Genomic DNA, 16284 nt, shown 5'->3' with positions numbered 1-16284 from the left:
CTGTGTCACTATCCTTGCCAAATATGGTAAACAAATCCACCATCGCCAATTACATCGCTCGGAGGTAAACTAGGGCCAGCCGACAGACCTACATATTCAGAAGCGACGTGTCTGCTCTGCGCACTTCTTCTTATAAATCCCATCTCCCGTCAGTGCTGCAGCTTGTGCGGCAACATATTAGGCCTGCGACCTTTTACGCATTTCTCCTTTGTTGTAATCACTGAGTGAGCATGGGCTTTTTTCATCTGCTTTGTTTACGCTTGCCCAAGGACACTACAGCAGTGGTCGGATGTTAGGCGACAGCGTTTGAAACAGGGTTAACATAACACGAGGAATGGTGCCAGCTGGCCTAACGCATTAACGACTTATATCACTCTGTGTTAATTCATGACATTTAGAATACATATGAAATGAATGAGAATGTAATATTAAATCGTTAAACAAAATAGGGCATTTTTTTAGTAGTAGCGTAAGCCTATGTGATAACAAAGAGGAGAACGTATGTACCCCTTCAAACACAGACAATGAATGTAGCCTACAATACAATATAGTTAGACTTATGTACCTCTTGAAATACACCGCATTAGTTAATTTTCTCATGGATGGATGAGGGACAATAAAGTAAACATCTAGGCCACTAAAGCAGCAGTTTTTTACTGCAGGCTGGGTGTAAAATGAGCTCACTGGTATCAACACACGCCGCTCAGAATTATGGGGAACTGTAAACTGTAAACATTCTTTTATCAATGGCTTGAATGTGACTGGGTCTGTGGTGAGAGAGGATAGGAAGGACTGATAATAGCGACATCTGCTGGTGCAAGGAGGCACCTGAAAAACAGCATAACCACTGGAACTGGGTGAAGTCGCACTCATTTACATCCATGTTATTTATAATAATAATAATAATGCATACTTTATTAATACCAAAAGGGGAAATTACAATGTTTTCACTCTGTTGTTATTAGGCATACACACAGGCCTGAATTACAAACACACATGCTCAGTACTTACACATGCACTCATGGAGAGATGTCAGAGTGAGGGGGCTGCCCATAGAAAGGCGCCTGAGCAGTTGGGGTGCCTTGCTCGAGAGCACCTTTGCAGTGCCCAGCAACCCTCCGCTTTCCAACCCAACTTCCTACAGACTGAGCTACTGCTAATCCCACAGAAACTTGGAGGTTTCCCAATACACACACACATAAATATATATTACAGTGTGCCCTTTGATTGGCTTACTCTGGTTTACAGTTCTATGTTGCATGCAGTTCCCATGGTGTCATTTAGCCATACTTAACAAGACTTTAAACCAACTCACACGGGTAAAAGAAAAATGTAGGTTATGAAGAGTACAGTTCCATACAAGCAAACTTCATTTTTTTATTTCAAGTGTAAACCAAATCAAATAACAGGTTGGTCAAAGTTCTATCTAAGCCTCGGGGGCAGCAGCTCCATCAGGGGAGCCCAAACTTCCCTTTCCCGAGCCACATTGATCAGCTCTGACTGGGGGATCCCAAGGCAATCCCAGGCCAGGGTGGAAATAGGCCTATAATCTCTCGACCTAAACTGTTTCCCCCTCTCACCAATTTTTGTGCAAGCTAACCTAGCTAGTTAGCCTGCTGGTGGTAGCCTCATATCATACATACAGTATATTGAGGAGTGGAATCAATGTTCTCGTCTAACTCTCAGCAAGAAAGCAAACAAGCATATTTTCTATTCCTTTTGGGTTTAAAATCATGTAGCCTTGTGTGGCCCCTATTTAATCAAGTGTGTCAACATTTCACCTGATAAATTTGAGCTTAAACCAGATATCAAACAAAATGTGACAAAAATAACAATTTTATCTTACAAGGTGAGTATTCAGGACTTTTATTTCCTGCATTTGTTTAGGATCTTGTATCAGTTAGTCCTCCACCTTTCCCCCAAACTGCATTTAGTTATAGCCAAAGGGATTAAATGCAAAGACTTATACAGTATATTGTGGGTTTTCTGAATTAAAACCCCTCCAAAGATTAACTGTGCTATTAATACGAAATACATAGCCTGGTGTAACAGTGCTCCCACCCTCCTTCAACCCATTAGGTCTACTGTAGCCACACTGTAAGCCTATGTGTGCTTAGTTGCTTCAGAAGGACATCAGGAAGCCTGGCAACAATAAGAACAGCTGTTCAAACATTTGCCTGCCTCGCCAGCAAGCTCTTTGTCAAGAACCTGAACAAACCTGGAGACATTTTTTAAATCAAGCCTCCTTGACAGGGAAAGCAACAGCTGGCCCAACGTTTCCAGGTTCTTCAAGTGTTGCAGCGTTGATTTTGTCACTCATCCATCCTCGGCGGCCTACACTGAATGCCAGCCCTGCTCAGCCTCCGCACTCCAAATCTTGAAGCACAGGCGATGTCTTGACAAAATCTGTTTGGGGAGGATGAGAGATGGTTGGCACGGCATATAGTAGGGAATCATCTCAGGCTTTAGGTGAAAAAAGCATCATCAATGCATGTGGGACTCAGCTCTTGTACAACAACTGAAGGCTTTCTCAATGGCAATTGGCAATGATGACTCACCAGCTGTTGGCTTTCAGCTTTGTCTATCCCATATATCTAGAGACAGCACAGCAGGGGTCATTGAATACCACACAACCAGGTGGTTATGAGGTCCTAAATCTACATCTTTTCAATCACATGCCTGCTGCGGTTTTAGCATCTCAAGTGTGTTTGGTATAGCCAGAGAGTACTGACAGCATGAAGCTGTAACAAGTAACTTCTGTTTGACTAAAAAATAGTTAGTTGTATTCCCTCTTTGGACAAAAAACTGAGCAAAAAAGAAACATGATGGAAAACATTTAAAGTGATTGACATCCCTTATCTTGGGGAAAAATCATGCTGAACATTGGTTCCCATTTGGCATGCAGTCTGATTTGTTTACATTAAACCATCAGTGCTTTCTACAGGTTCTAGGGTGTCTCTTTCCACCTCCGGGCCAGTCGATGGATGCTTACAATGGTGGCTTGGTACCCTGGTGTAGCTGCAATGCAGTATTGATCCACTGGGTGGCAGAGTTGTCTCATGAGAGACCTTTTTTCCCAGCAGAAACTTTGACATGGCAGTAGCAGGAAAAGCACAAGTGTATCCAAAACCATGATGGCTGCATTCCACTTAGGAGAGGCCCTGGTGTTGTGCATGCTGACTCACTGAAATAGCTCACTGGGACACTGGATGGAATTGAGTCATTGCTATGGTTATAAATTTCAGCTGTTCCTATTATGACAAGTCAAAGTATCCACTGTGAAAAAGGTCAATGTCCATTGCCTCTGCCATTCACATCTACATACACAGAAAACCTATGGGCCAAATTTCGGTTTTACATGAACCTGTGTAAAACATCAACCCTGACAGTGGCTGCTCTAATGTTTTCATTGTAAATGTATGCAATGTATAACTGCACTTTTATTAATTTTGAATTTTAAATATTGTAAAATCATGTTGCTATTGTGGAACTAGCAGCATGACAAGGCCTAGGCCTACCTGTTTTGCCTCAAGCATATTTAACAGTATTGATCACATAGTTTCAGAAGATCAATGTAGGAAAAAAATTGATCGATTGATTGATACATTATTTAATCATTTGGTTTTAATGCATCTTTGCTCTCTTGCACATCACTGATCTGACGTGTTTTTACGTAGCCAGTGGATTGTATACGCCGTGGCTTGAAATCCACTAATGGGCAAATTTAAAATGAGATTAACTAGAAGTAAATCATTTAATTGCACACAACTGATATGTAGGCCAAATATTCAATCAGCGTTTGCTTTTTCACGGTTGAAAAGAAGAAGACAAATCCCTCCAGGGAAAGGACATGGCAAATATATGCTTATGAGTTGAAGTGGGGTGTTTTACTTGTAGGTGCAAAAGTGCGCTCCAGGCGGGACCTGTGGCGCCTCTTTTTCAGCGCCAGCGGGGGGAAAAGCTCGACGCGCGCCACAGGGGTCACATTTCACCCCATTTCCGGGATGGAGACAAAGATTAAAGGCAGCGAAACTGACTGTTCTTATGCTTACTGCAGCGAACGAATGCACTCACTCGACATTCATTCGATTGCGCCCCCAGCCCCAGACCCTTTTGTGTGTGTGTGTGTGCAAGTGAGAGAAAGAGAGAGAAGAACAAGGATAGCGCCAACCAATCAGAAATCCCCTCAGGCGTTTAAAGGGATGGTGGGCAGTCTCTGAGCGACTTATTTTACAACCTGCGCATATTCTCTCGTCTTGACCTCCCACGGACAATCAAACAGAGCCGAGTGTTCGGATGACTAACAGCCCGTTTCGCCTGACTCGGCATGGCTCTGTCCTGAGTGGCGCTTTTCTTCTTTTTCCTCCATGAGAGCTGCTGCTGCTGGATGCTACTCGCCCTCCCCCCGCCGCACTTGTTGCGCAGAGACTAGATGCGCTGCTGAGTCCTTGGAGAGGAGAGGCAGGGACGGACGGCAACAGGTGCACACAGAGAATCTTCCCTAAAAAAGCTGCACCGCAGGTAAAGAAATTACGCATCATTTGTGGTATTAATATGTAGGGTTTGGTCGTGTTTTAACCAAGCAACATTTTATCCGTGGTGATTCATTTGTGTGTAAGGCTGATTTATATTCATTTAATTAACTGTGTCTTTCTTTCACTTTTTCTACTTTCAGATAAAACGCAACTTTAAATGCCGATTTGAAGATCTTTTGTCCGTCTTCAGCCTTCCCCGCGCGCACAAAACCAGGATGCCGGTTCTGACGAGCCCCGACATTGCCAACAAGTTTAATGAGAAATGGCTGTTGGTTTATCCCGAAGAACAGGTCACCGGGTCCGATTCTGTCCCCATGGACGACAGCCTCACTAGCCTCCACTGGCTGCAGAATTTCTCCATCCTCAACGCGGACCCGGAGCGACCCAACGGAGCTGGTCCGGGCTGCCCATCCTCCCAGCAGCACCTGTATCTCAAGAGGCTCGGCTTCCCCAGAGGTGGCACCGAGTCTCCGTCGAGCCCGCCGGCCGGGGACACCGCCGCCACCGGGATGCCTCTGTACCTCGGGAGCCCCGTCACCTCTGGCAGCGAGTCCACTGCGGAGCCGCTGTTCGCCAACTGCGCACATCCAGTCAACGGCTACGTCCAGATCCCCATCCAGGCCAGCCCGCCCGTGGAAGTCGACTACAAAAGCAACCCTAAAGTCAAACCGCCCTATTCCTACGCTTCTCTCATCTGCATGGCCATGCAGGCCAGCAAGCAGCCCAAAGTGACTCTGTCCACCATCTACAACTGGATAACGGAGAATTTCTGCTACTACAGACACGCGGAGCCCAGCTGGCAGGTAACCGAGACAGGTTAACTTCCCCCTTCTATTATTGATGAGTCAGATAAATGGCGGGGTGAGGGAGAGAAGGGTGAGCAATTGATCCCAGTGTTACCATCAGACATCACATGGTACGGTATAGGACATCAGAAAACACCTTCTTTTTTTTATCAACGTGGGCAAACAAAAACCCATCAGATGTAGTGCACATTTTAATTCATTTCTATTTCACCGGATTAGAGACTAATTTCGTTCTTTGATGATTTCCATGACAAGTGTTTCTTAATGCCAGTCTCAGAAATTTCCATGTTCCCTGAGAGAGTGCTCATACAGGGTTTTTGTCTGAGGGGAACGGTGATGGGGTGGAGAAAGCACTCTAAATGTGTGTGTGTGTGTGTGTGTGTGTGTGTGTGTGTGTTAATGAGGGCTCCTGAGAGAGATGGCAGCTAAGCACAGCTGATCATGTTTGAAATGCACAGAGCTGCCTGTTACTAAAAAGCCTCATTAGGTACATTTGCTTTCCAAACAACAACAATACAACCCCCCTCTTCCTCCTCCTTCTCCTCCTCCTCCTTACCTCTCATCTCCCTACAAAGACAAACTGACACTCAGTTTTTGCATGACTAACTAAATTTGCTTATAGCCAATGAGATTACGTTAAATATCCTTTTTTTGTGTCTTTGTCCCAGAACTCGATTCGTCACAACCTGTCCCTCAACAAGTGTTTCAGGAAGGTCCCCAGACAGAAAGACGAGCCAGGGAAGGGAGGCTTCTGGCAGATCGATCCACAGTATGCAGACATGTTTGTCAATGGCATCTTCAAACGCAGGAGGATGTCTGCTAACAGCTACAACAACAGCAGCAGCAGTGGCACCCACAGGCCGAGCAAACTGGTTCAGGGTTATCACAGCACCCAAAATGGCTGCCCTTACCAAGGGCTGGGCGGCAAACGGAAGCACCTGCCCTCTAAGAACAGCAGCAAGGCAATGAGGGCGAGTGAGTCACCTCTTTTAGCTACAGAGGCCCACAAAGCAGACATCCTGAGGGGGGACTTTGACCTCGCGTCCGTGTTTGACGACGTTCTCAGCGGGAACTGTAGCACCTTCGAGGATTTGGACATCAACACGGCGCTGAGCTCCCTGGGCTGCGAGATGGAGGTTTCCATGCAGGGGAGGCAACAGTCGGCGGGGCTGGGGAGGTGGTGCGGCGGAGGGGACGTCATGGGTCAGAGCGAGCACCTGAACCACCACCAATCCTACGGTTACATGGATTGCACGCTCAGTATGGGAGAGCTCCAAGTGCCGCCACCACAGCAGCATCCGCAGCAGCTGGACCAGGATCAGCTGCTCCAAAGCCACCACCACCACCACCACCACCTGCAGCAGTTCGACGAGGCCTCCGCACTCTTCCCGGAGCAGCCCGAGGAGGCGGTGCTGCAGCCTTGGGAGGAGATCAAAGAAGAGGCGCAGGCGATTCCTCTGACTCTGGATCAAGGCTTCAGCCTATGCGAGAGCTTCTTCACAGAGATGCAGCCGTGGGAACGAGTGGAGGCCTATCTGTGACCTTTGACCCCAAACGTCATTGACTCCTTATTATCTACTCCCAATGCCCTGATGTCAATCATGTCTGATTACTGATCCAATATAACCCCCAAAGAGATTACCACCAGTTAGAAACACAGCCCAGCGGCATCTGCATCCAATCATTCTGCAATACACTGCATCTGTAATTTATTTACTTGTACTTTTGTTTAGAAACTAAAATGATAAAGTCGAATCTATCTTACACTGTGAACCCAGATAACAAAGATTTCCCTATCAAAAGACATTGATCTGACTATAAAGCTGGTTGGACAACTTGATTGGGGATTATTCCCTGGCATATAATCCCATTTCTTCATAAATGTGTCAGGAGATTGACAGCAATGTGTAACACGACACAACACTGATGTATCAGGCACAACGACATGACAACAGAGAAACATTTATGAACCCAATTAAAGTTTCACGTGGACTGGGGAGGATTATCGCACTCTGTAGAATGTATGGCAGCAAATGTATTTATCAGAAGGAAGAAAAATGACGTGACTGCGTGCAGAAAACCGGACAAATTCATTCTTTAAGTTGGATTTTCTGAAACTATAACAGCTCGTACGTCGGGCAGCGGGTGAAAAGAGAATGTGTTCATATGAACTGGACTGAACTGCAGCTATTTGTCGCTCCAGGTGGAATGATGACAGGAGAAAAGTGAATTAAATCCCATTACCCTGCTTCAAAGCACTCTTCACAAACATGCACTGTCACTACGGGACTGAGACAACATGAAGGATTCTAATTTGCTACATTAGCATTACACATTTTTTTACTAACATGCAGCGAAATCAGCCTCTTATCAAGTTATCAGAGCAGGAGGGATACTGTAAACTTATAGTCTAATATAATAAAATCAGTCATTATAGCTTTGCTATACCAATTTAATATATATATATTTATATATATATATATATATATATATTTGTTAAAGTATATAGCATGAAGCTAGGCAGGAATATATGCCATTTGTCTACAGTTATGAGAGGAGCAGACCTAAAAAATTGATCAACTTTCTGTCAGTCACGAAAATCAAACATTATGCACTTTGATAGGCAGCCGTTTAAGGAAAGCAGGAAAGCTTTTATTTCCAGGATGTTTAGTTTAATTTTTTTGTATCGTATTAAAATGGTGTTTTCTAAAAGTTTACTGACCATAATGAAAGTGATGCATATGCTGTGATTGTCCACATCAGTTTGTGTTAACAATGAACTCAACACTGCAATAAGTCCACTGGTCAAGTTTTTTAGTTGATTTGTGTTGCTTAAAAATACTGTTTTCTGTACAAACACAAAAAACAGGGCATTTGTTGATTATATTTCGCCAAATTTGTCAATAAGGAATATGCAGTTTATTGGTGTCTCTGTGTTGATTAATGATAAAATAAGAGAGTTCTGTTTTCTGTCACTGGGTGATGGATTTGTCCTTATTGATTGCGTTGGTCTACATCTTTTTTATTTGTATAGGTTGTTTTAGCAAATCTTGAATTCCAAAATGTGTCTGAGAATATAATAACTGTTGGTTTGAGGAGACAAATGATGAGCAGATACATATACATACAACGCTTAAAAGGCCAGATTTTCTTATTGTATCATATTGATCAAGTTGGATACGAGCTCTTTAATCCTACCATGTTCTTTTCATTTGTACTTTTTTATGCTGTTTAAAATGCAATCATGCCTTGATGCAATAAATGGTGTCAATTAAAGAAAGAACAATAATAACAAAAACATGTATTGTTTGCTTGTCATTGTGAAATATCAGCCATTAAAACACCCACGCATGAAGTGCAGTATGAAGCTCTAGTCAGGATTATTGACTAAAAGCTCTGTGTGTGCAATGAAGAGATGCAAAGGTTTATCAGAGTTTATCATTAATCAGCACGGGCAGGTCTGGACTAGCTCAGTATTTGAAACATTCAAGGGGTCATGTAATAGTATAACAGCTCTACAATATAATGCTATCTGATACATTGGACAGTAGAGAAATGGACCTTCAGCATGAGCTTGATTGTTAAAACGTTGGGTTATCATCTCTATTATAGTCTTTGAGACAACAATATTGGGCTGTAGGGATGACATATATTTTTGTTGGCCATTGGCCGGTTCCCCTTGACAAAAGACCAATGGGATTTTTCCATTAGATTTCGGATTACTGTAGAGAATAAGCTATGATATAGTTATGAGGCTTACACGTTTTGGTCAGCAAAATAATCTGATTCTTAAATCGTTGATGCAACGTCAGAAGTACAAACCTAACGTTAGTTCATTAACAAACTACACCATTGTCACATGACTACAACGTCAACGCAACTGGCTTCCGACTCATTTTGCGTGCTATGTGTGATGATGTTTAATGTCATGACAGACCTGTGTAGTCTCGTTTAGTCACGTCTTAGCAACTGCCATTTGAACCCCTTTTAAGTTCACAAGTGGGTTTTTTACTGACATATTTCTCTAAAGAAACACGACAATGTATAAAAAAATCCATAACCTTGTATCTATCGTCATGGAGGCTGCGCAGTAACACTCTGCCATCACCGGAAAAGTGCTTCTAGTAGACTTCACTGGTCTAGGTCAAAGTATAATGGCGTCACTTTGTCCATTTCTTTAACTGTCTATGGTATATTGTTTACCATGTATTGTTTACTAAGTTTAGCATGTTAGCATGCTAACTATTGCTTTAAAGCAATGAACGTTTCTGTACAAAAATGTGAATACATGCAATATGCAACATTAGTTAGAATACAAAATTAGCATCTATTGCCAAGCAAGCAGACTGAGTGGCTGTTCTTATATAGCAGTGCTTTGGGCTAACATCAGCATGCAAGCATACACACAAAGACAGTTAAATACGTTTATCAGGTATAATATTTACAACGTTCACCATTTTAGTTCAGTATGCTAACATCCGTCCAATAGTCATTGAGAGGCTTCACGAAAAACTACTAATGTCAATCTCATGGCGGCACTACAGGAAAAGTGAGGGGATGCTGTGCAAACAAATGTCTGTAAAATGAAAACATTTCATGGTAATCTATCAAACTGTTGGCAAGATATTTGTTGGCGCACATTTGTTTGTTTGTTTGGTCGGAAATTGACTTGTGGCATCCGTGTAAATGCGTGTCTTGGTAATAAGAAATGTCAATGAGTTACTTGTCCACGAGTTTCTAACTTACATTGGATATGACAATCCGTTTATTTTAAAGTAAAAACAAAAGTAATCAAACATAATAACTGGTCTTCTTTTAATCCTTATCCTTCACTTAAACCATGCTCAACCACACTTAACCACAGTTAACCACGTCAAAAAACTGTGACCTTGCTGTGCGCAACACAGCTGACCCAATTAGGCCACATTTAAATAAACTTGTACCTCTCCAGCATCACATGCTGGTCAACCAATGAAATGGCTCCAACAATATTGAAGTGTGAACTAGACTGTATGAAACATGTCTGAAACAAAGTGGTGGACTGACCGACTGGCTGACCAACTGACCGCCCGCCCAGCTGACTGGTTAGCCTATCCTTATTTTTAAGGTCTGTGCTGCCATCCATAGGACCACACTCCTAGCATGTCTTAACATGAAAAACATCATATAAAAGCAAATAAGTTTTAGTGATAAAGATATCAGAATACATGCCAAAGATCACACAGGCCTATTGTGATGCTTTTCCTCTGGCAGGATGCCCAAACTGTGCAGCTAAGTTCAAAAACTTACAGGAGATTTTTGCCCCAAGGTTCATGAGAGGCCACGAGTTCAAAAAGTTAACTCAGCCACAGAAAATATAATCACTATTTCTGAGTGTAGTGAGTTCACGTTCTTTACAGCTGATTACATGTTTTGATTGTGAAATTCAGGGTCAAATCAGTTTAATGAAAGGAAAAGGAACTCTCTAATCAAGATTTCAGTCAACTTCAATGAAAACGTGATGCTTTCTTTCTCTAGCTCTGCCTTTTTAACCTTGCATCCATCAAAGACATGTATCATAGCTGTTAGTGAATGCCTTCAAAAGTCACCACCACACTTAATAATCACCCTTTCCAGGATTTTGGTTGCATGCCCTGTATGAAAATGTGCTTTTCCACCTCAAATCTCTTTTTAATTGAAATTGTTAGATGAAAAAGGGGAGAAATGCATAAGGCTTATCCCTGTCCCTCTGGCTCACGGCTCCCAGCCGGGACAGGTCATGTGTGGAGATCTCCAGGAATGGGTGGAATAACTTAGATTCCTAAAAACAGCAGGTACTGAAACCTGGTTCAAGGCCTAAAGCGTGTGACCACTGGCCACCTTGCCACCAGAAAATCACTCCAACTGGTAGAGAGGCTGATCCTGTGACAGGTGCAAGTCATGTTATACCAGTTATAGGCCTATAGCTGACTTCTATTTGCAGAGGAGATGTGAGTAAGTTGGAGAAAAAACATCAGTGTCACTATCAAGCTCAAGTTGAAGGCTAAAGAGGCATCCTTTGTATCCAAACGTGTGTGTGTGTGTTTGTGTGTGCGTGCAAACTTTTACATTTGTCTCTGTTTGTCTGTGACCGTGTGCACATGTGCGCTTACATTATGCTCCCATAATGTTTGTGTTGCTCCACAGGCTTCTTTGTCTGCCCTCGTGCTGATGTGTGCGCTGCCCGCTGAGTGTGTGTGTATACCGCGGCGATCGAAGCCCCGTGGCGGCCCAGATAACACTATCTCTGTGGAGCCAGAGTCCCGTGGTTCTATTCAGTGCTGTGGATGAGAGGCTGGGACTGCCCAGCACGCGGACCTGCTCAAAGAAGGAGGAACATGCTGGCCTGTCACTGTAGGCTAACCTGGCTTATAATGGTTTATAACCTCCTCATTGGTGCCCCTCTGGGGGGCTCTGTATTATGTGTGTTTGTGTGTGAGTTTGGGTGGGTTTTACAGAAGAGGGCAAGCGACAAGAAGAGGGTGTATTCGGTGTTTTATTGCCATCGTGGCACCCTCTGGACAGCTCCTGATTAGAGTCAGGGATGAACAGGGTCAACCAGCTTTGCTAAAGAAGCACCCCTCTCAGCATGACATAGATAGAGGGTTCAGCTTACCGTTTATTGTGGATAGCCACAGAGCTATTCTTTAAGGGAAATGGCTAACAGAAGACACATGATGGGGGTCCCACACTAATTAGATCCTTCATTGTGGCACAGAGCAAAAAGTGGCAGTGGGAAGGCCCTAAGTCTGTTTTATAGCCCCTAAGGTACCCCTGAGAGCGAGTGATTACGTATACAAATAAGTCTTGGATCACACTGATAAACGCAATTTCCTCATGAATTGACACACATGTCACAAAAGGACCTTATTCAAGAATAACCTTCACCTTCACTCTGAATTGGTGGGAAATTGTCGTCCATCTCTTGTTTCCAAGCCCTCATCACATATTGATAAGGGAAAAACACTGGGATAATGTTCAGCAGTCTGACCATCCATTAATGCTTCTTTAGACTGGCCCAAAACAAGAGGATGGACTCAGGCAGGAAATACACCTAAATAGTCTTTCCAACAGCCTGTTGTTTATGTATGAAATGCTAATTAGATTGCCTGTTCCATTTTTGAAAGGAATTGTGGATGGTAAATTAGAATAAAAGGACTGAAGTGTAGTAGGGTGGGTGGGGGTTTCTTTCATTAACAGAGATTAGTGTTTACCTACTTGCATAATTGGTCACATAAGTGTACACATGGCCATGTTTACATCCAATAAGAACACGATCATTGCTTGAATAACTGAATCTTTCCTTGTATTATCTTTCCTCACCAGTGGAGTTTTTTGTCCAGAAAAGCCTTTATTCTTCAGATTGTGGTGTTGACTAACGAGGACTGGATCGACAATTTGCCAACACCACATGAACCCACACAGAAACCTTCTAGATTCTGTTTTGATGTGCTAATTTTATTTATTCGGGGCATGTAGTGCAGACAAATGCAGGTGCACACACACAGATGGCAATTAGGAATATGTATAGAGGTTATCTAAGGCCAAAGAGGCTATATTCACCTTTATTTGGGTTGTTCAGCGCTTATTTGTTGAGTCCCCTATTGTGTTCTTGATGTCTCTCCAAAGCTGTAGCTGGAACATGTAGAACATACACTTGGGATTCGGCATTCACTGCAGGGTGCAAAAACATCATAAACCATTTCCATTACATCTGTTATGCTGCTGAGTACTCAGAGTTCCTTTACCATGAAGGCCTTGACCTTTACATTTTACTGATACCCCACAGAGTAAACTTTCAATGACTGCCTCTTGCTGCTCGTTAAGATAAGCAACTCCATTGAGGTCAAACTCATGGTCAACCTAATGGAAAAAACAATCTGTGCCATGCCATCACTCAGTCAGTCAATCATAGGGATCGTTTGACTGTGAAAGTCTGCCACTGTGTACTGCTGCTTTGTGTTGGTGTCGTTTGGAAGATGATGGGTGTCATATATCCTATTGTTTCCCATTAGCACTTAACATGTGATATTTGCACTTGTCCAGCTTTATTATATAGTATTATGTACTTGGTACAATGCATATAATTGCACCAGTGTGTGGCAATGGTTTTGTATCATGAATTCCCATTGCATGTAATTATAACTTTTTCAGAATAATATAATTAAGTGGTTTTATGCTGTTTTGTTTTGGATAATATATCATATTGCACATATATAGAGAAAGTGACAGACTTTTTTCCTAATGACTGACATTGTACAAGAGATGTCTATAACCTCTGCAAAAATGAAAATGAACTGAATTTGATGAATTCGGTCCGATAACTGTTTTATTGTTTCGTCAAAGGCGTTTGATAGAATTAATCAAAAAAATTGCTAGATAAAGGTGCCCCTAAATTTTTAGTGGGATTTTTTTTAGTTTTGGTATGCCCATCAAACATTTCCGGTTGTTTGAATGTTTTATCTGCTCCATTCTGTGTTAGTGATGAAGTGCGGCACGGAGGTATTTTGTCTCCTATTTTATTTAATGTTTGTATAAATTAATTATCAAATTGGCTAAATAGGTTAAAAACTGTCTGTCATGTGGGCAACACTATTGTTAATCGTCTCATGAATGTAGACGATCTTGTCCTGCTCTGTCCATATAGTGCTAGATTGCAGAAGATGCTGAAAAGCGCCATGTCATATCTATTGACTGGACCGATGACAGAGACCTCTACCGAAAGCGTTGTAATGTTTACTCTCAAACTAACATGCTTATTAGGAGGCTTTCTATGTGCTCTGTGAAGTGCTCTACAACCTACATCACACCGCTATATACTGCCCAACTGTGTTCAAACTATGAGCAAAAGAGTATGCTGAGGATTAAGGTAGCATGCAATGATGCAATGATGCTTTTTTGTGTCCCCAGGTGTACTGTATTTCATATAGTGCTTTTCTAGTCTTAACAACTACTCAAAGCGCTTTTACATCATACAGGAACCATTCACCACTCACACACATTCACACTCCAATGGCACACCATTGGGGGCATCTCGGGGTTCAGCGTCTTGCCCAAGGACACTTTGACATGGGACTGCAGGGCCATGGATTGACACACCAACCAACCAATTCCAGTTGGCAGGCAACCACTCTACCACTGAGCCACAGCCGCCCCATGTGGCATAATGCCAGTCAGTTGTTTGTGTCCACTAGAGTGCCAACCTGTGAGGCACTTTTCAGACAACTGATTTTAAGTTTTATGTATATTATAAGTCAGAGAACCATATAATTGAAGCCCTAGTCAGTCCTCTGAAAAGCTGTTAAAGATACACTTCTTGGTTAAGACGACATTGGTGCAAGAGCCTGTTTATCCTATAGCCACATTAACCAACTCCGACTGGGGTTTCCCGAGGCGTTCCCAGGCCAGGTTGGAGCTATAATCTCTCCACCTAGTCCTGGATCTTCCCCAAGGCCTCCTCCCAGCTGGACGTGCCTGGAACACCTCCCTAGGGAGGCGCTCAGGAGGCATCCTTACCAGATGCCTGAGCCACCTCAACTGGCTCCGTTTGACGCAAAGAAGCAGCGGCTCTACTCAGATCTCCCAACGGATGACTAAGCTTCTCACCCTATCTCTGAGGGAGACGCCATCCACCCAGCCTTCATGACCACAGGTGAGACCACAGCGACATCTTTGCCTTCTGTCTCAGCCCTCTTTTCGTCACAACAGTGCGAGCAACCTATGTGTTTTAGCATATATGTGTGTTCTTTTGGCTTGTGTGCGTGTATGTGTGCATCTTGGCATCCACCACTTGTTCGCTGAAAGACATTCTTGCCTCGTGCCTTCGGTCTCTATGGTCGCAGGGAGCGGCTGATTGTCCCACAGGCAGACAGGAGGAGGGCACACAGCTGCCATACACACAAACACCAATGGCACAGACACAATTACGCACACAGACTCAAGCCAGCCACAGATTATTCAGGCACACTGACACAACTGCACGAACCCTTACACCGTCAAGCGTTTGCACACACTCAAGCCCACACATAAAGGGCTAGCCAGAGGGCAGCGTGTCAGGAGGGTGAGCATGGTTGAGTGTAGAGAGCGAGCCAAGACAGCACTGGAGCTCTGCCACTCACACTGCGTCAATCTCGGTGCCAAGGAGCCGAGCAGAGCAGAAAACAAGTCTGGACCAACCTTCTCAATCTGGCCCGCTGCTCTGCCTGACTCACAGCCAGAAAACTCTCGCCAGGTCTAAGTTACGGTGTGCAACCTTTTGTACTGTCCCACCTGACTTATTCATCATTTAGATCAAAAGACCCCAACGTCTTCTTTTTTATCTACATCCCTCTCAGATAAAGTCCCCATGCATTGAACAACAAAATCTATCTATCTATCTATCTATCTATCTATCTATCTATCTATCTATCTATCTATCTATCTATCTATCTATTTTAACCATTTATTCATATTTTTAGCTAACTATTTCAACTGTTTATTTATTATTTATAGATATTTCAGCTGTTTATTCATAACTTCAACCTAACTATTTTAACTGTTTATCCATCCCTTTTAGTTAAATATTTGAACCATTTATTCATCAGCTCTTCTTGCTTCCTAAGGTTTCCTTTCATTCTTAGTGGTAACCTGCAACTAAAGGTCTTACAACTGACTGGGAGGTGTGTGCTGTCAGCCAATCAGATGCTTATCTAGTGGTTCTTGTAACAGTATATTTATTGAAGATAAGCATCACACCAATTTGTAATCTTATATAGATGTTTATATTCTTCCTATACACAAACAAATGTTTGGATCCGTGTCCTTTAATCAAATCATATATCAAATAGCCGTCAGCTATAACATGAATTTAGTGAAAAAGCTTTTACTAATTCAGCATCAGCATTTACTTTTTCTCCCACAATGCCACTTACAAGTGACCGAGGAAG

General features: G+C 43.0%; 1 protein-coding gene across 1 annotated transcript; it reads left to right on the top strand.

Moving 5' to 3' along the window:
• The first annotated feature begins 4170 nt into the window (after window positions 1-4170).
• foxj1b (forkhead box J1b) lies at window positions 4171-8624 on the top strand. Its single transcript, XM_034860451.1, has 3 exons — window positions 4171-4521; window positions 4676-5338; window positions 6010-8624. The coding sequence occupies exons 2-3, from the start codon at window positions 4751-4753 to the stop codon at window positions 6880-6882; spliced, it is 1461 nt and encodes a 486-aa protein (XP_034716342.1). The 5' UTR covers window positions 4171-4521; window positions 4676-4750; the 3' UTR covers window positions 6883-8624.
• The last annotated feature ends 7660 nt before the right edge of the window (window positions 8625-16284 follow it).

This window comes from Etheostoma cragini, chromosome 21 (assembly GCF_013103735.1).
Source record: "Etheostoma cragini isolate CJK2018 chromosome 21, CSU_Ecrag_1.0, whole genome shotgun sequence".
Lineage (NCBI taxonomy): Eukaryota > Metazoa > Chordata > Actinopteri > Perciformes > Percidae > Etheostoma > Etheostoma cragini.
This window is presented reverse-complemented; position numbering and strand designations above follow the sequence as displayed.

What these genes read in the sequence shown, in the direction of transcription:
- foxj1b (XM_034860451.1), top strand. Translation starts at nt 4,751, where the DNA reads ATGCCGGTTCTGACGAGCCCCGACATTGCCAACAAGTTTAATGAGAAA. An exon ending in ACGCGGAGCCCAGCTGGCAG is followed by an intron (nt 5,339 to 6,009) that starts GTAACCGAGACA and finishes TCTTTGTCCCAG; the next exon opens with AACTCGATTCGTCACAACCT.